At 53.6% G+C, this 24435-nt stretch overlaps 1 protein-coding gene across 3 annotated transcripts in view; it reads right to left on the reverse strand.

Annotated features, from left to right (window-relative positions):
• Positions 1 to 15232: 15232 nt before the first annotated feature.
• OSBPL3 (oxysterol binding protein like 3) overlaps positions 15233 to 24435 on the reverse strand; it is a 131655-nt gene continuing 122452 nt past the window's right edge. For all 3 annotated transcript variants that reach the window (XM_084896331.1, XM_084896330.1, XM_084896332.1), the window contains 3 exons: positions 20256 to 20382; positions 18116 to 18238; positions 15233 to 17240 (listed from right to left, as the gene is read on the reverse strand). In XM_084896331.1, coding sequence (XP_084752457.1) covers positions 17144 to 17240; positions 18116 to 18238; positions 20256 to 20382 — 347 coding nt within the window. In that variant the 3' untranslated portion in view covers positions 15233 to 17143. The remainder of the gene's footprint in view (positions 17241 to 18115; positions 18239 to 20255; positions 20383 to 24435) is intronic.

Below are 24435 nucleotides of genomic sequence, written 5' to 3' on the forward strand. Positions count from 1 at the left end.
GCATGTTCCTGGATATGTATCCATCCGCTGGCTGCATGCTGCTTTCACACCATCGCGGAGTGGAAAATGCTAAGTCCAACCATGGTGAGCCGGAGACCATTTGTACTCCAGTGAAAGGTACGGACAGTCCACCACCCCGCAGGATCGCTCCTAGTGCTCTCCGGCTTTACTGCACGGCTCCAGGCACGTCATACTCTGTTCATAGCCTGTTCTATCTTTTCCTTCCCTAGAATGCCAGCTCCATGAGGGCAGGGTCTTTTGTCTGTTGTGTGTGTTTTTTTTATATATACTTTATTGTGTTTTGTTTTGTGTGTGTTTTTTTACAGAGAGGAAGGGAGAGAGCTAGAGAGCTAGAAACATCAATCAGTTGCCTCCTGCACACTCCCCATTGGGGATGTGCCTGCAACCAAGCCACATGCCCTTGACCAGAATCGAACCTGGGACCCCTCAGTTCACAGGCTCTATCCACTGAGCCAAACCGGTTTTGGCCTTTTGTCTGTTCTGTTCACAATACCTAGCACCTAACAGTACCAGATGCCTGGTGGTCAGTAGATGAAGGAGAAGTTCATTAAAGCATCCTTCTGCTTTGTTTCTCCAACCAGATCGTAGGGTCTCCCTCGTCTTTGCAGTGCCTGGCGCAGGGTAGGTGCCCATGAACGCCTGCTGGTGAATGAGGGAACAGCCAGGGGTGAGCCTGGCGGTCCTCTGAGGGCCCTGCCTGGCCAGAGGGGCCGGGTACAGGGGAGGGACGAGCACTCTCCTGGCCCTGTCTGGAGACATGTCATCCCGGCTATTGGTTCTCTACCTCCATAAAGCCATACAGTGATGGCTCTGGCTTGTTATCAGAGGTCATTGCCTCCTGACCCGGGCCATGAGTCTTAAGAACGGAATGTTTATGAGGTCCCCGCCCCACAAGCCCGTTCTCTATCGGAGTGGGTGATGGCTTATAACTGAGGGTGCATGAGCTTTTTGGCCTAACGGTTACTCAGGAGCTTCACATTCCTTCACTCCTTTTGTCCCTCCCATTGCCTCTCAATGCGAAGTCTGAGGAAGCAGCTGATCTCTATAGCTCACTGCTGCCAGGCACAGCTCTGAGGACGTTGCCTGCCTCATTTAGTCCTCACAGCAGCCAGGTGCTAAGTTGCAAACAAGTAAACTGAGGAACGAGCTGGGAAGCCCACCCAGCCGGGACTCAGAGGCAAAGCCAAGATTAGACACAGATCATGTGACACCCATCTGAGCCTCTAAACCCCCAGACGGTGCGGTCTCCTCCGAACAGAAAACAGCAAGTAGTCGACCTCCCTCCTGTTTCTGCTAAGGCTTTGTCATTGGAATCAAATTACATTTAAAATCCTCCTTTATCCCAAAACATTATCCCAGGAACCAAAACATTTCTCAGCTCACAATTTAGAGGCTGATTTCCCCTTTTACGTCCTGTCTGAGAAAGTCTCCGTTATTAGCAGGTCCGGAAACAAGCGCTGCGCTGGCCCTCCGCCTGTGTGTATGAGGTTTTAGTAACTCCATCTGCGTGTGCTTTATTAATGTTTCATTCAGGACCATCTGGTGTTGCCACAGATCCTATAGACTCTCCCATGCCGGTTCTCACCCATCAATACATGATCAAGTGTCACCAGGAGCAGAAGAGATGAAAGTGGAGGGAGCAGGAGAGCAGGCCAGCCGCGGTCCGAGGCTTCCCCCAGCTGGCCTCGTGGCCAGCACGGTCCCGCCACCTCCCCGGTCCCATGTGTGCTTTTTTTGAAGACCGAGCGTTGAACTCTGTGGATGGAAAAGGGGCTGCAGACTAAACCTGACAAGCGCAGGGGAGGTGCCCGTGGCAGGTCTTACAGACTCAGAGATGGAAAGTAACCAAAGAAAAGCAGGTCGTGGTGGGTGGCCCATCCTAGGCCTGTACCTGTAGCTTCCTTGACAAAGCTCGATTTTTAAAAAAATATATCTTATTGATTTTTTTACAGAGAGGATGGGAAAGAGATAGAGTCAGAAATATTGATGAGAGAGAAACATCGATCAGCTGCCTCCTGTACACCCCCCACCGGGGCTGTGCTCAAAACCAAGGTAAGTGCCCTTGACCGGAATCGAACCGGGACCTTTCAATCCACAGGTTGATGCTCTATCCACTGAGCCAAACTGGTTTCTATCCACTGAGCCAAACTGGTTTCGGTGAAAGCTCAATTTTTACTATAAGTGAGCCTATTGTCTTTTTGCATCTAAGACAACACACCTGTCAGAATAATCTTTTTAGTCCCTCAGGCCACAACTGCTGACCTGGCACAAGGCCACAGGACACCTGTCCTGGCCAAGTAGCTCAATTGGTTAGTGCAGTGGTCGGCAAACTTATTAGTCACCAGAGCCAAATATCAACAGTACAACAATTAACATTTCTTTTGAGAGCCAAATTTTTTAAACTTAAACTTCTTCTAAGGCCACTTCTTCAAAATAGACTCGCCCAGGCCATTGTATTTTCTGGAAGAGCCACACTCAAGGGACTAAAGAGCCACAGTTTGCCGACCACCGGGTTAGTGTCGTCCAGATACGTCAGGGTTGCAGGTTCAGTTTCCGGTAAGGGCACACACAGGAACCAACCAATGAATTCATAAACAAGTAGAACAACAAATCTCTCTCAAATCAGCAAATAAATAAAATTTAAAAAAGTAAAAAGGCCACAGAACACCTCATTGGTATTTGTTCCCAATACCATCTCTATGTGCTGTAAATATTTATTATGAACTGTCCTGTACCCACCGATGTAAGAGAAATATGTGTCTCTACTTTTTATCCAATCCCAGAGATTCTCGCTTTGCTTCCTCCACCCTCTGAATCTACCACCAGTGGAGGTTAGGAAACCCTCCTGACGTGCCTCCTCTGATTCTGATGTATAAAGCAAGCTGAAAAGCGGCCATTCTCTGGAGCATTTTCTCAGTCTACTGAGATATGGCTTCCAGGCAATCATTAGTTTGGCTCAAATACTCATAAAAATTCTCTACAGGTTTGGACATTCCTTAATTCCAAAACTCAATCTCTCAGGTCACTTCACACTTTGATTCTGGGCCAGGAGCTCAAATGCAGGGCTGTGGACCCCAAACCTAGGAGCACTGGAGAGGGGTCCTGTGGCAGGACCTGTAGAGGGCCCCTTGGGAAGGCACATGGATGACCCTTAAATTTATGCCAGCTGAGTCTGAGGAAACAGCCTCCCAAAATGTCAGAGATCTTTATCCATGTGATTCGAATGAGGAACGAATAGGACCTTGACTTGCCCAGGTCTTCATAAGCTAAATCCCAGGAATGAGGGAATGAACATTTGACCTTAAACCCCCCTCTGGAAATCAATAACGTGCTGTGTGGTCTGTGGTGGGTGTTGACTGTCCCTCCATCAGAGTGACAGCATCCACCAGGCACCCAGCTTGATGAATCTATTTCTGCCACTTGGTCTCTTTCTTTAATTTCTTAATCCCCCGCTCCTCCACTCAGGAACCTGTCCTCCTCCCTTTCCGTGCGGTATGCGGGAAAGGGAGAAGCACCCACTGCACCTCATTGCCAGGCACTTGGGTTATTTCTCTCTTTTTCAAATTAATTTTAATTTTTTTAATGGGACTTGGGTTACTTCAAGCAAGGAAACATCCAGTAACATTCAAGGACCTGCAGGGATGGCGTGGGTAGTGGGTACTGGGTAAGTGGCGGGATGGCACTGTCGCGGGACTCTATGCTCGTGAGCCCTGGGCTGCCTTCCCGGGGTGGCAGGCAGCAGGCACAGGTGATACCAAGCCAGCGCTCAGCACCAGCCCGGCCTCCCTTTACCACCTCCATCCCTGAAGAGTGTCCATAATCTCCCGGAAACTCATCAATGTCAATAAAAAGGTTATTTCATCTTATTTTCTTCATGCCCACAGTTCTGTTCTGGCACTTATAAACTCGTGTGTAAACACACTCCGTGTTTAGTTTTACGTCACTGTTTAAATCACCAAGGCTATAATTCTGTTTTATGATTTAGACATCTCAAGTTACATAGCCAGTACCTGTAATGCACTGGGAAAAAATGAAAGGGATAGCTTAGGAGGATCCAAGATGGCTGCTCGGGTATACACCTAGCCGCAGCAGCTCACAACAATTTCAAGGGAATACAACTAAAATGTAGAGTGGACATTGCCCAGAGCTACAGGTAGTCGACTGACTGAAAACTCTACAATAGGAAGGAGGGAGAAAACCAGAAGGAAAATCAGAGGAGCTGAAAAAAAGCCTAAGGTACGGAGACATGGTGCGCGCTCGCACGCACGCGCGCGCGGAGAGGTCGCAGCCGGAGAGGAGGAGAGGGCTGGGTGCTGCCTGGCGTTCCCTAGCAGGAAGGAAATAGAACCCCCAGCCTGGGCTGAACCCCCGAACCGGCAGCGCTGAGCCCCAAGTTATGTGCCAGACCCTGGGGACCCAGGCTCCGGCAGGGGGAGACAATCCCGGGGGACGGCGAAATGCGGGGCCCCCGGAGTCGCGCGCACATGGCGCGCAGAGGACTGAATGTTGACTCTGATGCTGGATTACCCTAGCAGGAAGAAACAAAGCCTCCAGCGGCAGTTCTGAGCCTCAGTCCAGACCGCCCAGAACTCCAGGTCTGGGCCAGTCCCTGGGGACCCAGGCTCGGGCAGGGGGAGACGGAGCTGTGAGGTGGAGTCCTGGGAGCGCGGCGAAAGGCCGAGCCCCCGGAGTCGCGCACACTGTGCGCAGAGGACAGTCTGTTGACTCTGATCCTGGACTCCCCTAGTGGGAGGGAGAAAGAAAGCTCCAGACTGGAGGAACGCCACGAGAAGCAGGAGCCCCTGCCGGACACCGGCCAGCCGGGCGCCAGCAAGGAGCCGGGCGACGGGGCCCCCAGTGGGGGGGGGGGGGGGGTGCCCCTGAGCCTTCGACTGCTGAGCGCTGGCAACGGAGCCAAGGACGGGGGCTGCTTCCTGGGCGGCGCCGACCCCGGCAACAGGCTGGAGCAGCGTGGGAGCCCGTGGAGAACAAAGGGGTGCCACAGGCCAACCTGCTGAGCTCCCAGGACAAGGAGGAAGAAACCAAAGAAGTTCTCAATGTGAAGAAATCAAGTGAGAGCAAATGATAGTAAAATTACTTAAGAAAGAATACAAAGAAGATCTTGAAAAATCAAAGACTAAGTCAGAACTCAACGCACCAGCGAACATTGCAACATAAATGCATTTTGTTTTGTTTTTTAAAAAGAAAAAAAAGAGAGAGAATAAAGGGACAGAATGTTGGAATAGCGGCGACCAGGCCTAGAGTGGCCAGGCACAAGGCAGTGGCAGCTGGGCCCGGAGCAGCAGTGGCCAGGCCCCAGAGCAGCAGCAGCCAGAACAAGAGCATCAACGGCCAGCACTGGAGCAGCCAGACCTGGGGCAGTGGCAGCCAGGCCTGAGGCAGAGGCGGCCAAGCCCAGGGTGGCCAGTCCAGGAACACCCAGACACGGAGTGGCTGGGCCCGGAGAAGCCCGGTCCAGAGCAGCCGGGTTGGGAGCAGCCAGGCCCAGAACAGCAGTAGCCAAGCACGAAGCATCCAGGCTGGGAGCGGCCAGGCTCGGAGCAGCTGGGTCGGGTGCGGCCAGGCCCGGAGCAGCGGCGGCCAGGCTGGGAGCGGCCAGGCCCAGAGCAGCTGGGTCTGGTGTGGCCAGGCATGGAGCAGCGGCTGCCAGGCTAGGAGCGGCCAGGCCCGGAGCAGCAGCTGCCAGGCTGGGAGCAGCCAGGTCCGGAGCAGCCGGGTCTGGTGCGGCCAGGCCCGGAGCAGCGGCTGCCAGGCTGGGAGCGGCCAGGCCCGGAGCAGCCGGGTCTGGTGCGGCCAGGCCTGGAGCAGCAGCTACCAGGCTGGGAGCGGCCAGGCCCGGAGCATCCGGGTCTGGTGCGGCCAGGCCCGGAGCAGCGGCTGCCAGGCTGGGAGCGGCCAGGCCCAGAGCAACAGCTGCCAGGCTGGGAGCGGCCAGGCCCGGAGCAGCAGCTGCCAGGCTGGGAGCGGCCAGGCCCGGAGCAGCCGGGTCTGGTGTGGCCAGGCATGGAGCAGCGGCTGCCAGGCTAGGAGCGGCCAGGCCCGGAGCAGCAGCTGCCAGGCTGGGAGCAGCCAGGTCCGGAGCAGCCGGGTCTGGTGCGGCCAGGCCCGGAGCAGCGGCTGCCAGGCTGGGAGCGGCCAGGCCCAGAGCAACAGCTGCCAGGCTGGGAGCGGCCAGGCCCGGAGCAGCAGCTGCCAGGCTGGGAGCGGCCAGGCCCGGAGCAGCCGGGTCTGGTGTGGCCAGGCATGGAGCAGCGGCTGCCAGGCTAGGAGCGGCCAGGCCCGGAGCAGCAGCTGCCAGGCTGGGAGCAGCCAGGTCCGGAGCAGCCGGGTCTGGTGCGGCCAGGCCCGGAGCAGCGGCTGCCAGGCTGGGAGCGGCCAGGCCCGGAGCAGCCGGGTCTGGTGCGGCCAGGCCTGGAGCAGCAGCTACCAGGCTGGGAGCGGCCAGGCCCGGAGCATCCGGGTCTGGTGCGGCCAGGCCCGGAGCAGCGGCTGCCAGGCTGGGAGCGGCCAGGCCCAGAGCAACAGCTGCCAGGCTGGGAGCGGCCAGGCCCGGAGCAGCCGGGTCTGGTGCGGCCAGGCCAGGAGCAGCGGCTGCCAGGCTGGGAGCGGCCAGGCCCGGAGCAGCAGCTGCCAGGCTGGGAGCGGCCAGGCCCGGAGCAGCCGGGTCTGGTGCGGCCAGGCCTGGAGCAGCAGCTACCAGGCTGGGAGCGGCCAGGCCCGGAGCATCCGGGTCTGGTGCGGCCAGGCCCGGAGCAGCGGCTGCCAGGCTGGGAGCGGCCAGGCCCAGAGCAACAGCTGCCAGGCTGGGAGCGGCCAGGCCCGGAGCAGCAGCTACCAGGCTGGGAGCGGCCAGGCCCGGAGCATCCGGGTCTGGTGCGGCCAGGCCCGGAGCAGCGGCTGCCAGGCTGGGAGCGGCCAGGCCCAGAGCAACAGCTGCCAGGCTGGGAGCGGCCAGGCCCGGAGCAGCCGGGTCTGGTGCGGCCAGGCCAGGAGCAGCGGCTGCCAGGCTGGGAGCGGCCAGGCCCGGAGCAGCAGCTGCCAGGCTGGGAGCGGCCAGGCCCGGAGCAGCCGGGTCTGGTGCGGCCAGGCCTGGAGCAGCAGCTACCAGGCTGGGAGCGGCCAGGCCCGGAGCATCCGGGTCTGGTGCGGCCAGGCCCGGAGCAGCGGCTGCCAGGCTGGGAGCGGCCAGGCCCAGAGCAACAGCTGCCAGGCTGGGAGCGGCCAGGCCCGGAGCAGCCGGGTCTGGTGCGGCCAGGCCCGGAGCAGCAGCTGCCAGGCTGGGAGCGGCCAGGCCCGGAGCAGCCGGGTCTGGTGCGGCCAGGCCCGGAGCAGCGACTGCCAGGCCCGGAGCGGCCAGGCCCGGAGCAGCCGGGTCTGGTGCGGCCAGGCCAGGAGCAGCGGCTGCCAGGCTGGGAGCGGCCAGGCCCGGAGCAGCAGCTGCCAGGCTGGGAGCGGCCAGGCCCGGAGCAGCCGGGTCTGGTGCGGCCAGGCCAGGAGCAGTGGCTGCCAGGCTGGGAGCAGCCAGGCCCGGAGCAGCGGCTGACAGGCTGGGAGCGGCCAGGCCCGGAGCGTCCGGGACCGGAGCAACCGGTCCCAGAGCAGCCGGGTCGGGTGCGGCCAGGCCTGTAGCAGCAACAGCCAAGTCCAGAGCAACTAGGTCGGGAGCGGCAGTGACCAGACCCGGAGCAGCTGGTTGTGGAACGAACCAGAGCAACAGAGGCCAGGCCCGGAGCAACCAGGCCCGAAACAGCTCGCTCCTCGCCTGTACCTGCCCACGACTGCCTCTCAGACATGGCTGGAAACTTTTGCGGGAACTTGAGGGTCTGCTGAATCAAGTGATGAAGGCTTAGATCTGGATGTGTTGAGTTAGTATAGCGCTGGGGTGTTGATCTGTGAGTGCCTTGGGTGGGGCCTGGATGAGGCTGGTTGACCTATTTGAAAATGTCTTTTGTGTGAAGTGTATCATTGGGCATGTGGAGGTATTATTGATATGAGAAAATGCTAAGTAACAGATTTACTATCTGAAAAGGGATTTACTATCGGGGAAAGGGAGGGAGGAAGAGACTGAACATAAACTGTGCACCTATGGATGAGGACAATGGGGAATGGGGAGGGGGCAGAGGGTGGGGTGGGAACCTGGTGGAGGGGGGAAGAAATGAGGAACCTTTGTAATAATATGAACAATAAAGATTGATAAAAAAAAAAAAAAAGAAAGGGATAGCTTAAGATAAAGTGCTATGATTACTGTTTCACATTTTAGTGCAAATCATAAATCCACATATCCGTGGCCTTCCTTTTAATAGGGTTTATGACTAATTCATTTTAATTGTGTCCATATTAGATGGCATTTCATGTTGTTCTTCCATTTACTGACTTGTAATCCGCTCTTATTTCCATGTTTTATGGAGACTCTTGGCTTCGGATACATTGGGCACATTTAAGGACTCTCTGAGACTAATTATCGGTCACAGTCATGTTGTGATTTGTCCAGATGGCTCCCTCTCTGGCCCCCCTTTCTGTGTCTTCCGGAATATTGATGGCTCAGCCCTTGGGTTTTGCAGAGCCAGGTGCTTACATACACAGAGATGCAAGCGTGCCCTGGAAGAAATGCTCCCTCAGATCTAACACTCTCCTTCCGAGCTGGGATAACGCCCTCTGTCCGCTATGGGCAACTGACTCCGGCCAACGGGGTTTACCAGAAGGCTCCAAAACCTTAATCACGTTCTCCCTTGCTCCTTGTACTATCATAAAAATTATAGACAACCCCAGAGAATTTTATTTTATGTAAGTTATATCTGTAGATATTCACTGTATTAGAAATAGTCAAACTGAGAAATTGTAAAAGATGACTGCATTTAAAATATTGATAGCAAACTCATTATATGTTGACATAGAAATATAGTTAAATAAAACATAACTATGGTCTCCAAAACAAAAAAGTTAGAGGGAAGCATAGTTGGCTTTATGATTTTGCAAAGGACATTCAAGTCTGGATTAAAAGAAGATGTCTGGATTCTCACCCCACTTCCGCATTAACCTGCCCTCTCTCACGTGTCATGCAGCTCCTGGGAAACGCTCTGTACACTTGTGAAACCAACAAAAAGGGCAAATAGTGTCCTAATATTGTTATGGGAATAGTTTAGACCTACCCTTCCGTGGCTGTGGAGGGACCCAGGAATGCCCAGACTACCTTCTGAGAGCTGCTGGCTAAAAGCTCAGAGCGTTTTTTGTTTGTTTGTTTTAATATATTTTATAGATTTTTTACAGAGACAAAAAGAGAGGGATAGAGTTAGAAACATTGACCAGCCACCTCCAGCACGACCCCGCACTGGGAATGTGCCCGCAACCAAGGTACATGGCCTTGACCGGAATTGAACCCGGGATCTTTTTTTTTTTTTTTTTTTCTTTTTTTAAATATATTTTATTGATTTTGTACAGAGAGGAAGAGAGAGAGATAGAGAGCTAGAAACATCGATGAGAGAGTCATCGATCAGTTGCCTCTTGCACACCCCCTACTGGGGATATGCCCGCAACCAAGGTACATGCCCTTGACCGGAATCGAACCCGGGTCCCTTCAGTCCCCAAGCCGACGCTCTATCCATTGAGCTAAACCGGTCCCGGCTGAACCGGGGATCTTTTAGTCCACAGGCCAATGCTCTGTCCACTGAGCCACACCGGTTTTGGCAAAGCTCAGAGCGTCTGATCGCGGCTGATCAGGTAGGAGACTGTGACTGAGCCTCTGGCCCAATGCCCTCCTGGGGAAGAGGGGCCTTGGACTAGTGATTGGCACAGCGTGGGAGCCCGGCACATGGCAGCGGCCAGTGATCCCCACAGCACCCGTGGGGGTTAATCCAACTCGGAGCTGGGGAATGAGACAATCCAAGCCTCCGACTGCACAGGCTGGGCTTGGACCGCGGTGGTCCGTGAGCCCCAGGCTGAGACGTCTGGAGCTGAGGGGGATTCTAAGGGGATTAAAGACATGGCCAGGGCTTGGAAACATCGCTCTGCCGAGCTTAGAGAATGGACGGGAAGGAGTTAGGACCGCAGACAGGGCTCCAGGCAGCTGGGCAAGAACCGGTGAGGGGCTGTGGGGCTGAGGAAGGGCATCCACAGGCAGGCTGAGCAGGACTCTGCCCCGTGACCGAGGAGATGGAGGGAGGAGGGAGACACCGGAGGGTTTCTCTGCAGCCTACCCTCCCCCTGCCCCCCCAGTGGGCACCAGGCAGCCAGATGGCCCTTTAAACCATAAAGCGAGCCCTGCCATTCCTCCACTCCAATCCTCCTATTTACCTAATCGCACTCAGAGTAAAAACCAAACCCTCTGGCCCCAGGCCCCCTCCTGACGAATTTGGATTCACTCCTGGTCACGAGGCCGCACCCACGTGCCCTCCTACGCTCACCAGACGCACCCTAGCTGCAGGCTGGTTTGTCCTTCCCGCTCTTCCTTCTTGTTTTCTTCAAGTCCCTTCAAGTCTTAGATGGCGAAGCCCTCCCTTGCCACTCACAGACCAGAGAACAGCGTCCTCTAGTCTTGAGCATTTATCTCCACAGCACCTCCACCCGACTTGTATCTGAATCCACTGTCGGTGCCCCCGACTCCCTGCCCCACGAGGCGCTAAGCTCCAGGAGAACAGAACCTTGGCAGTTTCTCACTCATTCCTGTACTTGCTACACTGTTGGTGGATGAATGTGTGCAGGCAAAGGACCATACCACAGCCCTGCAGCAACTGCTCACTCCTGAATACCTTTGATTCCACAAAAACACAGTGACTCAGGGCTGACGGTGTTTTCTCAGCGTGCAGTGTAAGTCTGCCATACAGCCAAAGAGCTCCCATTGGCAGGGGAAAGTGCTCTTGACTGGGGTCGAACCCGGGACCCTTCCGTCGGCAGGCCACCGCTCTATCCACTGAGCCAAACCGGTCAGGGCTTGAAGCCCCTTTTAAAGTACTCATGAGGTGTAACAGGGGAGGGAGGCGACAAAGTCCTTGTCTCTACATCTCAAAGAGAGTGCAATGGCAAATACAAGATTTTATTAAAAAACAAAACCAAAAAAAACCCCTGCACAATTGCTGCCAACAGGTCATTTTTTAAGTTCTAGAAAAGACATGAAATTAGAAGAGGGTGTCCCAGCTCAGCAGTGAGAACATGCCGGTCAACAGGCTTCGTGGGGCTGTGTGAGCTGAACACCCAGGTGAGCTGCGTGTATCTAGGAGTGCGCGCTACCCCAGGCTTCTAGCCAAACAGGAAGCTGACACATCTTTCCTAGTCTCCTGTCTGTTTAACTTGCGGCTTTTAATAAAGAAGAGAGGCTCCCTTGGTTCATTAAAAATGTTACAAGCCCCACATGGAGCACCAGAGAACTTTTTGAAAGCAGTTCCTCGTAATTCACCCTTGGTAAGATAACTGGAAGTAAAAATAACTTCACAAATTTTATCCTTTCCAAAGAACTCAAAACACAACAAACCTAAATAAAAAAGCCTCTTAGGCCCATTTACTTACTGAAACGTCTCCGAACGCGCAGACAGGAAGGAATCCAGTGAGTACAGGTCCCAGTGCTCTTTTCCAGGGCCCTCCCCGTCTGAGGTCTGAGCACCGAGGACTGGAGGAAGGCAGGGGACCTCTGGACTCACGTGGGTTCGGGCACCAGGGAGAATGAGGCCGAGGAGCCGAACTTGGGGTAGTTCTTACTGACTCAGGCCCAGACGCTCACCAGAGGTCACGTGTCCTGGGCCCTCCCCTCCTCGGAGCCCCAGGCACTGCTGGGCGGCAATCACCTCCAGCTGATGCTCATGCGCCTTAGATCTGCCCCTCTGGGCCAGCTGGTGGTCCCTTCAGGTAAGTCTCCTGAACTCCCCAGGTGTGGGGACCTCCTGCAGGGACCCCCGCCTATACGTCAACAATAAGGCACCTTAGCTGTGTCCACAAGCACTGTGTTGTCCTGATTTGCTGGTCACTGAAGGACATCAACTATGTGAACGCTGGTATTTCATCGTATGACTGATGGTCTGGAACTTGTACCTCCAAACTTATTGCCTCCTCAAGTGACACCTTACGATACTTTAATTCCTAGTCCTAAGGTGGCCAACATGTTAACACAGGCTGAGGTTGCCTTTTAAGGTTTCCGTTAATGTTCATAACACATTGTTTTGAATAATGCTGGGAAATGGGCCTCCTTTGGTGGCAGATTTAATTCCGATCAACAGGCAATATCACAGTGTGTGAAAATTAGCAATAATTCCATCATGTTTATATGCAAATTCACTAATTGTCCTCAACATTTCTTTGATAGCTTGTGTTTTTCCCCCTTTTCTTTTAAGCCAATCCAATTTCATGAATGGCCTTTGGCTGCCTCCTAGGAGCTTTAGGGATGCGGAGATGGGCTGTGTGTGTGTGACCGCTCTCCTGAGGGCTGTGTTACCACCACAACCGGATCCCTGGATTCAACGGCACTTGAGTGACGTGACGCCTGTGCTCCTGGCATTGCAAGAGACAAGCTCAGGCAGGGGAGGGGTGACTCAGCCATTGGAAGGGCCATTACATTGGCATGAGGAGTCAGCGTTTTCCTTTTTCATGTCAGGGCAGACAGAACAGAATGCCATTCCCATAACACCCCGGGGCGAAGGGAAGGGGCTCCTTGGGGGCTGCCTGGGCTCCAGCTGCCTCAGGCTCCCAGTGCTAGGGGCGGGGACCCCCATGTGCAGTGCACCTTGGACCTGCTGGGACATGTAGAGGGTCCCTTGGGAATGCACATGGATGGCCTTTAAATTAATGTCAGCTGAGCCCGAGGGACTGGCATGGCCGTCCCTCAGAAACAGCCTCCCAAAATGTCAGAGACTGCCACCCTTATGGATTTTTTATCTTTATCCATGTGCTTGGAATAAGAAACGAATAGGACCTTGATGCTAAATCCCAGGAAGGAGGGAATGAATAGGACCTGGGCACACCCAAAACTCCTTGGACCTTAAACCCCCTCTGGAAATCCATAACGTGCTGTGTGGTCTGTGGTGGGTGTTGACTGTCCCTCCTTCAGAGTGACAGCCTCCACCGGGCACCCAGCTCTTGGATCTATTTCTGCCTCTTGGTCTCTTTCTTACTTTTATTTCTTAATCCCCAGCTCCTCCACTCAGGACCTGTCCTCTCCCTTTCCGTGCGGGACGCGGAAAAAGAAGCACGCACCGCAGGGACCAGAAGTTTTCAGGTGTCTGTACCCCCAGGACGTCCATGTTTCCAGCCCCCGCCCTGCAGGAACCTGGTGTGCTGCTTTCACAAGAGCCGAGCCTGGAGCCCTGCCCGCCCGGTTCCGGCAGCCCCGTGCACACCAGCCTGGAGCCCTGCCCACCCCCTCCAGCAGCCCTGTGCACACCAGCCTGGAGCCCTGCCCGCCCCTCCGGCAGCCCTGTGCACACCAGCCTGGGGAAAACGAAGTCGAGGCGGTCTCTCCCACGGGTTTCTCCAGCCAGCTGGCCGCGGGAAGGGGGGGACCAGGGAGTCCGCGTGTTGGGGGGAGGTCAGTCTGGAAGGATTCGAGGGGTGGGATTTAAACACAGCATCATTTTATAAATGGTTCCATGGAAGGTTTACAAACATCCATTACAAAAATAGACTCCTCGGAGGGCCACAGGCGGATCACGAATCACCTGGAACACCATCAGTGAGCAGCTCCTGTTCACGGCGTTCCCTCCGGCCACAGTCTCCGGAGGCGGACTGCATTGCAGACTGTCACTCTTTCCAGACACGCGTGACACATGTTTTCAATGCAAATGACAAAGACTAGCCCGGAGTAACGTGAACACAACACGGAGGAAAACTGAGCGCACCAGCACAGCGATCATCTGGTAGTAAAAACAGATGTATGCAGATGTTCATATCAAAATGAAGGACATTCACATAAGTTATGCCAATATACTGGGACCATTACCCCTAAGATCACGAGGACCACTGCTTACTGCTCCTGCCTGACAAAGGTCTGAGGAGGTTCTGCGACAGCCGGAAGACACATGAATTGCACAGATATCCAAGAACATCTGTGCAATTCATAGAACATACGTCGGACCTACAGCAAGGTGACAGCTACGTGAGCACGTCGCTGACCAGTGCCCTTCCACGGTGGCCGCTGGTGATAGGAGGACAAGACCACTCCTTATAAACCTGGGAAATACAGCTGGAGGACAGCGCTCAGAGCCCAAGCAGATGACTCACGGGAAGCAATTAGAAGCAGGATCTAAGAAAAGGAGCAGCCTAAATGAAGAAAATGTTTTTAAAAAACTGCTTTGTATATTTTTCTCTCCCAGGGAGTCCCACAAGAGGGCATTCTGGGACTGATGGCTGGCCTGCTGTCCTCCAGTGACCTGTTCAATCAGTGCCAGGCCCAGCCTGGCTCCTGGAAGGAGAAATACTGACCTATGATGGGCTGCCTGGCCACCTGGGGCCTGTGGGCTCCTTCCCAGTGGGTCTGGATGGATCTCCTGCAGCTTGGGGGGGTGGGGGGGAGCGGGGGAGCGGGGTGAATGGAGGCCACAGGACAGTGCAGGGCAGTGTGGTGGGCTGCACAGTCCCATTTCCAAGAATATCTGTGTGATTCTTTGTAAACTTGGGATGAAAAAGCCAGGAATAAAACGCAAGCCAGCTGAAACCAGTTTGGCTCAAAGGTTCCAGGTTCGATTCCGGTCAAGGGCATGTACCTTGGTTGCGGGCACATCCCCAGTAGGGGGTGTGCAGGAGGCAGCTGATTGATGTTTCTAACTATCCCTCTCTCTTCCTCTCTGTAAAAAAATAAAATATATTAAAAAACAAAAAACGCAAGCCACAGCAAGGGTGTCACACGGGGCAGGGTTTGGCAGTATTTCACCAGGAGATTCAGAGTCCGGAAAACTCGATGTTTTCCTCAGTTCTTCCCACACAACACCATGTTTCTGATTTCTCCATCTTAAAAACATAAAATGCCACAGAACTACAAATCAGATGGGAAAGCGCTTTTGAGAACAGGGACTAAAAAGAGGCCATTTCCCCCTCCAGGCAGATCTAAGATGATGACGTCAGGAGGCGGCCCCACGCTGTTCACACTCCGGAAAGCCCCCGAGCGATGCCAGTACGGGCGAGATTTGGAAATCTGCACCCAGTTCTGCATCACATTGTAATCCCTCTCCCTCCCCATCTCCAGTAAGATGACTACCAGGGTCATATTTAGTCTATGTAGCCTTGTGATTGCAAAATCAAGCATCCCATCGGTTACAATAACAGCCTCCAGACGAAGAATGTCCAAACACTGCAACACGCCACATCTCTTCAGGCGCAGGCTCTGTTTTCCCCTTTTCTGAGTAGCTTCTGGGACAGGCCACTGTCAGAGTCCACGTGACTGCAAGCCCGCATCTACCTTCGCACCGTGACAGCTGATCTGTCCCCCCGAGGACTGGGGACCCCAGCCCCCGCCTTCCGCCGGAGGAGTGTGGCTCCACGCTGGGAAAGACAAGAACAAAGTGCACACGCACAGTGGGCCTGCCACTGAGCTGCACTCCGCTGACATGTGGATGACATGGATGGGTGGGTGGGCGCGGTATTCGATGGGTCGTTTATTGTTTTTAAAATGCTCGTCACTCGCAGATGCCTCTCCACTTAGAAGACGTAACACAGTCCAACAACGGCTTACTCACTCGGTGCGACACCGGAAATCCACGCGTTCCTGTTCCTGCCATTTATTCTACTCTTATTCATAACATCCTACACGCTCGAAGCTATTATGGAAATATCTAAAAAAAACGTTTTCGGGAGAAACCTTTTGTACCGCATCGTTTTATTTCATACTCCACAGAATTGTTATGAACATTAGAACAAAAGGCTTAGAAATTAGGCTTTGGTCTTCATGTAATCTGGGCCCAAGTGGGAACAGCTTTGGTGACACAATGGAACTAACCGCACAAATTCTAGTCTTGTCATCGGAAAGGACACATTTACAAAGACCAAGTGCCCCCTTCGGCAGCTATGATCCGCGGTATCCAGGTCGCTGAGGAACTCCCAAAGGGGGGCGGACGTGGGGAGTGTGGGCGGGTACCACATCGGGGGCTGCGCCAGGCACAACACCGGGAAGAGCATCAGTCTGCTACGTGTGTCTCTAAGGCAGACGGTCCGACTTCTTACACAAGAGCTAAAATACGGTGCTTGTTAAGAGGTAGAAAATGCTAAGACAGTGTCTGAAGACAATCAGCTATTAGCGACAAAGTCGCACTGCGGTGGGGAAGGAGCTGGAGGTTTTACACTGAACGGGACACCCCACACTCGGCGGCGATGAGGTCACACGGGGCGGGTGGGGTGGGGGGCCGAGGCCGGAGGCCGGGTGCTGGGAGCAGGAACCAGTGTCTGCACTTGTCAAGGACTTGGCTGTCCAGGAGGAGAAAGCTCCTCCTGCCTCTGCTCTCCGGGATTTCATCCTGACGTTTAACTCCTGGGGATTGCTCGGCTTAAGAGTAGTTCCTCTGAGTGACGGTCCAGTCTGCACGGGAGGCCATGGAGGGATGGCTCAGAGGCTCCCTCTTCCAGAAGGCGCCACGTGCATCTTCTATAAAAACAGGTGTCCCCACGCCGCTGCCCTCTCAGCCACCACCATGCCGGTGCAGGTCTCCGGCCTCTGTGTGAGCAGCCGGGAGCGGTCCGAGGCAGAGAGACTGAGCCGCCAAACTGAACTGGGGTGGTGTCCGCCTGGGAGAGCAACCCTGGGCATTCTTCTCCTTTTGTAATGCACCTGGGAGACACGGACTGTTTTCTCTCCGACGTTCATTTTATAAGGCATCCATTTAGTCTGAAACTTCCTAACCTTTGGGAGATTAGTGTTAAAGCTTTGTTTGCAACCCACGCATTAGCATTCAATCTTCCATTTTTATTAAATACTTTATATATATATATATAAAAGCAATATCGAGGTGTTCTACATTCGTATAAACAATCATGATAACATCGGAAATTGTAAAGAACCCTAACTGAAGAAAATATATACTTGAATCCTTACAACGCTACATTAAGCACAGTGATCGTTGGGGAGGGCTTTGTAAGAACGCAGACATAGGATCGTGGCTCGGGGAGGCCGGGAACGCAGAGGGCTTCTCGCCCCTCACCACAGGACGGGGTGGTCCAGCTGCGAGAAGCCGAGGTCCTTCCGCAGCTCCAGGTAGGTGCCGTTGCTCACCCAGGAGTCGTCCGCGGATTTCCTGTGGGAGGCAAGGAGGTCTGGAGGCTCTGGACAGTCCCGTCCTCCCCGCCCTCCCCCATCCCACCCTCACATGCATACAGGTTTCCTGTGAGGAGCCTGCACACCCGGAACCTTCCTCTGGTGTCTGACCTTGTTCTCAGACACAGAGGCTGTCCAATACGGTGCCTCTGGGAGAAGATGGCCACCGCCTGGCGCATGACTGCATACAACTGAGTCACCAGGGGGCTCAGATCAAGCGGGAAATTAACATGAAAAACAAATGGAGTAGCCGAAACCAGTTTGGCCCAGTGGATAGAGCGTCGGCCTGCGGACTGAAAGGTCCCAGGTTCGATTCCGGTCAAGGGCATGTACCTTGGTTGCGGGCACATCCCCAGTAGGAGGTGTGCAGGAGGCAGCTGATCGATGATTCTCTCTCATCGATGTTTCTAACTCTCTATCCCTCTCTCCTCCTCTCTGTAAAAAAATCAATAAAATATATATGATCTCTCGCTGTGTAACACACACCCCGGTGGGGGACCATGCTCGGACACGGACTTAACAAGCTGGCCGGCCTCAGGGACCAGGTGAGGGCGGTCTCGTTGCTTCCCCCACCAGCACTCCCTGAGCGCTTCCTTGCAAACCCACTGGGCTGGACACCCTGAGACACAGCAGAGGCGGCAAGAAGACAGGACGCTGGGGAGGAGGAGGTTGGGACAGCCAGCGCCCAGCGTCACAGAAGGTCAGGCCCTCGCAGAGGGGAGGTGTCACCCTCTGAAGCTGGAAGCACATCAGGGACCTCTTATTGGGGAGGAGACACCCTGTTCACTCTCTCCACACCAGAAGCGTCCGGTGCCGCCAGCACCTCCCAGCCCCCCGCCCGGGCCCGGCGCTCACCGGAAGAACCGCGGCTGGTGCTCCACGCCGTTCTCCTCCAGCACCCGCCGCCGGTCCCGCTGCAGCTGCTCGATCCGCTGCTTCTGCGCCTCGGCCTCCTCCACGTTCCCTTCCTCCAGGAACCTGAGCGTGGAGGGGGAGAAGGGACTGAAGGCCGCGGAAACGGAGCCACGCCACTGCTGCCATGGCAGGTGTCCACGCTGGATGACCCAAACGCTCTCCTCTGCACAGGCCCTTCCCCAGCCCCTCAAACAAGACTGTGGCTTTAGACTGGCGACATATACATACGTACATGTTCAACAATCATGTCTGTGCAAAGTGATTCGGAGTCAAGTCTCCCATTCATCCTCGTCTCTAATTCCTGTCACCTGTTTCCTGCCCGCCCCACGCCACTGCGCAGGTAACCCAGGGCTGTTAGTTCCTAGTGCGTTCTCCTAGAGAGTCTACACCTTCTGAAGATATAAATGGCAGCATGCTACAATACTGTCTATGCCGTGGCTTCTTTTGTTTTACCTTTTTAAAAATTCTCACCAGAGGCTATTTTTTTCGTTGATTTTTTTTTTTTTTTTTTTTTTTTTAAGAAAGAGTGGATGGGAAGGAGGAAGAGGAGAGGAGAGCATGAAACATTGATGTAAGAGAGACACACTGATTGGCTGCCTCTTGTATGCACCAACCTGGGCCAGGGGTTGAGTCTGCAAACGAGGTAGACGCCCTTGACCTGGAATGGAACCCTCAACCCTTGGGTCCACAGGCCGACCTCTAACCACTGAACAAAACCAGCCAGGGCTTGTTTTACCTTTACTTAACAATATGGGGTGGGGAGAAAGTAGCTTTACAGTTATGAGTACTGAAACAGAATTCATTATTGTATTTTTATTAATTATTTTATTATTTTCTATATGAATAACTATAAACTACTTTTTCTCCACCCTGTATGTCTTGGAGATCTTCCTTGGTTGCACACAGACATCTTTCATTTTTTATATAGTTGCGTTATATTCAATTGTGTGGACATACCGGAATTTATTTAAATAATTTCCTGCTGACAGACACTGGGGATGCTTCCAATTTTTAAATGTAATTTATCATTAATGCTGCAATGAATGACCATGTCTATCTGTCATTTTGTGCATGGGTAAGTGTACATGAAAGGAGAAATTTCCAGAAGTGAGATTGCTGGGTTAAAGGGTGAGTTTGTAATATACATATAACCAACTGCCCTTCATGGGGATCATACAACCCACATCACCACCAGCAATGCCACGGGTGTGCCTCTGCCCCGCAGCCTCAGCGCACACCGCACTGTGAGTCTTTGCTGTCGACGGGCTAGGAAACGGGACGTCCATGGGGCTCTAAGATTCCATCTGTGTGTGAGCCGGAGCATCTCCCATGTTTGAGGGACATCTGCATTTCTCGCTTTGTGACCTGTTCATGTTCTCATGTCCTTTTTTTAAATGAGTTGATCTTGGTTTCTAGAACCAGTTCATGAAATGAGCTGCAAGTGCAGATTCCTCAGTTTGTCATTTATCTGTTCACTCTGAGTATGTACTTTATTTACTTTGTCATGAAAGGTGTTGTTGAATTTCTTTCCTTTTTTTTTTTTTTTTTTTTTTTTTTTAATAAAGTTAAATTTTTACCCTTTTTTCTTCTTCTTCTTCTGAATTTTGGATCTTAATTAGAAAGGCCTTGGAGGGGAGATAATTCTTTCCATTTTATAAAGTAGGAATCTGAGGCTGAGAAAGATTAAAAGGCTTATATGCCCACAGCTTGTTAGCAGCAAACAAAGAATCAAACGCTGGCTCTCAATGCATCGAAACAATTCAAATTCTAGGGGTGGGCGAGGAGGTGCTTTTTATTCTTTCAGTACACGGTAAGTTTTATTTTTATTGAGTGCAGTGAAACTCTTAAGAACGAACACTGTTTGATACTTCAATAGAAACGGGCTCTCCTGAGGACTGGAAGCCACGCCCACACAGCGCTAAGCGGGCTCCGTTCCTGCCTCGCGGCTGCTTCCCCCTGGCCCGTATTCCTGACGACATCCTCTCTCTCAGGCCCTCTGTGCCCGGGGAGATGCTAATAACAGTCTTTAGAAAACCTTTTCCATCTCTGGAGACAAAGATTGGAAAAAACAAATCCTTACCTTTGGTCCGGCCTAAATCGAGTGTCAGTGGGTGGTAATAAAGTCTTCAAGGATGAATCAATTTCATTTAATTCCAGCGCAAACTGTGTGAAGCCATAATACTGCTCGTAGCCTTTGGGCATGGGATCTACAAGAAAAAGAGATCATTCATCCCTAACTTGCATTTCATTTCATTTCATTTACTTATTCATTTCATTGATGTTACTTTTAAAAAATATCTATATTTTATTGATTTTTTACAGAGGAAGGGAGAGAGATAGAGAGCTAGAAACGTCGACGAGAGAGAAACATCGACCAGCTGCCTCTTGCACACCCCCTACTGGGGATGTGCCCACAACCAAGGTACATGCCCTTGACAGGAATCAAACCCGGGACCTTTCAGTCCGCAGACCGACGCTCTACCACTGAGCCAAACCGGTTTCAGCGATTTTATTGATTTTTTTACAGAGAGGAATAGAGAGTTAGAAACATCAACCAGCTGCCTCTTGCACACCCCCTACTGGGAATGTGCCCGCAACCAAGGTACAGGCCCTTGACCGGAATAGAACCTGGGACCCTTCAGTCTGCAGGCCAACGCTCTATCCACTGAGCCAAACCGGTTTTCAGCTGATGTTACTTTTTAATTCCTTCACCGTTTTCATCTCAGACCAGATGAAATTTCTCTCAGCTCTGAACTCTTTTATTTCTATTAAGATATCCTGGTTAACCAGCAGAGGCTAAATGCTGCCCTGTACGTTTTCTTCTCTCCAAGTTTTCTCCTACTCACAAGGGTAAGGCCTCCTCTCTATGGTCGCACAGCAAATTTATAAAACACCGTGAAGTTTCTAGACAGTTTCCAGGGGTCTTCAAACTACGGCCCGCGGGCCACATGCGGCCCGCAGAGGAGTCTGATCCTGCCCGCCAGGTTTTTTGGGCAGTGAGCGCAGCCGAGGTGTTACAGTAGGAATTAGTAGTTCATATAGTCCGGCCCTCCAGCTCTCTGAGGAACCGTGATCTGGCCCCCACTTTAAAAAGTTTGAGGACCCCTTAAGCTATAAAAATTGTTCATTTACTAAAATAAACTACCTGTAAAAAAAAGCTCTCCGTCAATTTTTCCTGACAAACAAGACTGCCACTCTATAATCCAGGTGTGTTCTTTAAAATGCCCACTCAAGGGGGGAGAGAGAGAGAGAGAGGGAGGGGGGGAGGGAGAGGGAGAGAGGTGAGGGACAAACACCAATTAGTTGCCTTCTGTAGGTGCCCTGACTGGGAATCGAACCTGCAACCCAGGTATGTGGCCCGATGGGGAATCAAACCGGCAACCCTTCAGTGCACAGGACGACACTCAACCAACAGAGCTGCCCCAGCCGGGCTAGAGAATCCATTTTCCTTTTGAAAGATGCCAACTTCTCCTAAAACTATTAATATGTGTCCTCCCTAAGATGGTGCTGAACTCCTAGCAAGTGACCAATAAACGTTATTCTTTCTCCCATACCTGCCCTGCTTCTCACATTCTTTAATCATTAAAGTTTAATGTAAAACCATCTCAGCAGAAGCCAGGAATAGAGGATTATGCTGGCAGAAACACAGCCGCTGGGACTAAGGGGATGATGGGAAAGAAGGAAGAAAGCTATGGGTTACTGGCATTTCACAGGCTGGGACCACAGAGTGCTCCAGCTGCACAGGAGCTAAGGGGCGAGTGACTGGGTGACTCAGAGGCCCCCAGGCTGCCGCTGCCACGGCAGGCCCAGACGGCCTAGGCCTCGGGGGTGAGGCTGCCCCCACCTGGCGGAGGAGGGTGGGCCCTGTGCTGCAGCCCAGCATGGCCACCACCCGGAGCCGGGGGCCCAGAGGGTTATTCTGGTCCCTTACTGCCGAATGACATTTTCTCCTTGCCAGTTTAGGCTTGCTTGGGGCCTGTCATCCCTTCCGTGTCTCCCTTCGGAATGCCGATCCCGTGCCCATCCCATCGCTGTATTTTGGAAGCACATGTTGGTTCCCCGGGCTCACAGCTGGAGGGGATGAATCACACAGCAAGCCTCACCCACGGCCTGACTGACACTCAGATGACGACTTCGGACGTTAGAAGTGATGCTGACATGAGGTAAGTTGATGCTGAAATCTGGGCGGCTGCGGGGATGGAATAAGCAGATTTTGCCTGTAAGAAGGACAGGAATCTGGGGCCCAGAGGCAGAGTGTTAGAGCCTGCATGTATCCTCCCAGAATTCACATGAAGCCCTCCCTCCGTGTGGCTGTGTTCGGAGACTGGCCTCTGAGGGAGGAATGACGGTGAAATGAGGTCAGAAGGACGGGGCCCTGAGCGCATGGCTGCCTGCGAGCCAGGAAGAGGCTCCTCACCAGGACCCACACGTGCCAGCACCTTGATCTTTGATTTCCCAGCCTCCAGAACTACGAGGAAATACATCTCCGTTGTTTAAGCCACCCAGTGTGGTGTACGCTGTTATAGCAGTCCAAGCAGATTCACCGAGATGTATTGCCCTAGCTTGAATTCCAGCTAAAAATCAAGCTAAAAGTACCCAAACTTACAAATTGGGTGAATCAAACGCAGGCCAATAAGATCACTCAACGCCTGAGCTCTTGCTGCTCACACAGACGAATGCAAATATTTCCCAGGAACTTTCTTCAGGCCTTTTTTTTTTTTTTCTTCCCCCAGACCATTTTTGAAGTTTCAGAAGTCCCTTCTGTCAAATTCTAGGTCTAATTCTCTGAGTATCCTAAACCTGAAAATCCTACCAAAGCTTCCTAATGTGCCTTCACAAATCTATCCCGGCTCCCTCCCCCGGGGCGAAGGCAGTGTTTTCCGTGGAGAGGGAGGGGCTGGCTGCCCGCGGTGGGGCAGAGGCCCCAGGCCAGGGAACAACAGGGACCCCAGGAGCAGCGGCTCGCACCGCACCCTTCCATCCGGGCTCCACCTCCCTCCCAGCGGGGACCGAGCTCCGCGGGGTGCACACTGGGACCCTCCAGCAATGCTTCCTTAGCAGGATCTCTCATGCCCCTGAGCCTCTGCAGCTAGGACTGCGGCCCAGGCGCCAATCCCTTCCCACTGCGACTACCCTGTGGTGGGAGGGGTGGCCGCCGCCCTGGTGCCTCTTCCACAGCATCTCCCTTCCGGCCTCCATAGGAGATGCTCACACACTGGTCAGGCGGCCCTGTGAACTCCCTCGAGGATGCGTCTACCCATCTGACTCGCTCTGCCCGCCCAGCTGCCCAGGATCGCTGTGGGATGGGGGTCTGGACCCGCTTCAGGCTGACAAATGTAAGGGCATTTCCCGGGGCCCTTGGGAACCCTCCCTTCCTGCGGAAGGAGGCACGGCGGAGAGAATGCTCCTGTCCTCCGGTCTCCCTGCTCGGCGGGCTGCCCCGGGGGGATAACATGCATTTACACCCACGAGGGACAATCATGGTCATACTGGGAGTCACAGAAGGTGCCCTCAACGACCTGTGCTCCCTCTCAGCAACCCAGGCACGCCCCCCCTCCCCCCTCACTTACTATTAAGTATGGGCACACAGCCTAATGCTTTAAGCCACCATTAGAATGGCTTTCTTGTTTTGTATTGATTGGTCCAAAGTATCCCTAATGGTGGTCTCTCAGCACAACGGGTTTATAACGTGACCAAGACTGGGAAACACACTTAGGAGATGAACTAAGTCTGAGCTCTGGGAGCCCGTGAGGAGGGTCTGGCTTCCCCGTCCTCCTCCCACAGCTGCTTCCGGCTCAGCATCCTTGTGGGATGGCAAGGCGTGGCCGAGTGGCTGTGGTGCTGGATTGGTCTGGGGATCCCTAACTCTCGTAGAACCCCCAGGTCACCCCGCTTTCCCAGTACATTTTCCTCTTTGTCCTGCTGAAGAGCGGCTTCTTGTCCCCGACTGATGTCCCGTCTGTGCCCGGGGAACAGGCGCAGCGGCTGGTGCTGATGGGAGACGGTGGCCACGCGTTAGCTATGGCCTCGTTCTGGGATAAGAACCCAGGGCCTCCCCGCGGACAGCGGCGCTGCTGACGAGCACGGGAATGAGTCTGAGACATGATCCGGCGAAGGAAGGAGGGATCGACAGCCCTAACCGGTTTGGCTCAGTGGATAGAGCATCAGCCTGTGGACTGAAGGATCCCAAGTTCGAGTCCGGTCAAGGGCATGTACCTTGGTTGCGGGCACATCCCCAATAGGAAGTGTGCAGGAGGCAG

This window comes from Pipistrellus hanaki (assembly GCF_964339955.1).
Source record: "Pipistrellus hanaki genome assembly, chromosome: 10".
NCBI lineage: Eukaryota > Metazoa > Chordata > Mammalia > Chiroptera > Vespertilionidae > Pipistrellus > Pipistrellus hanaki.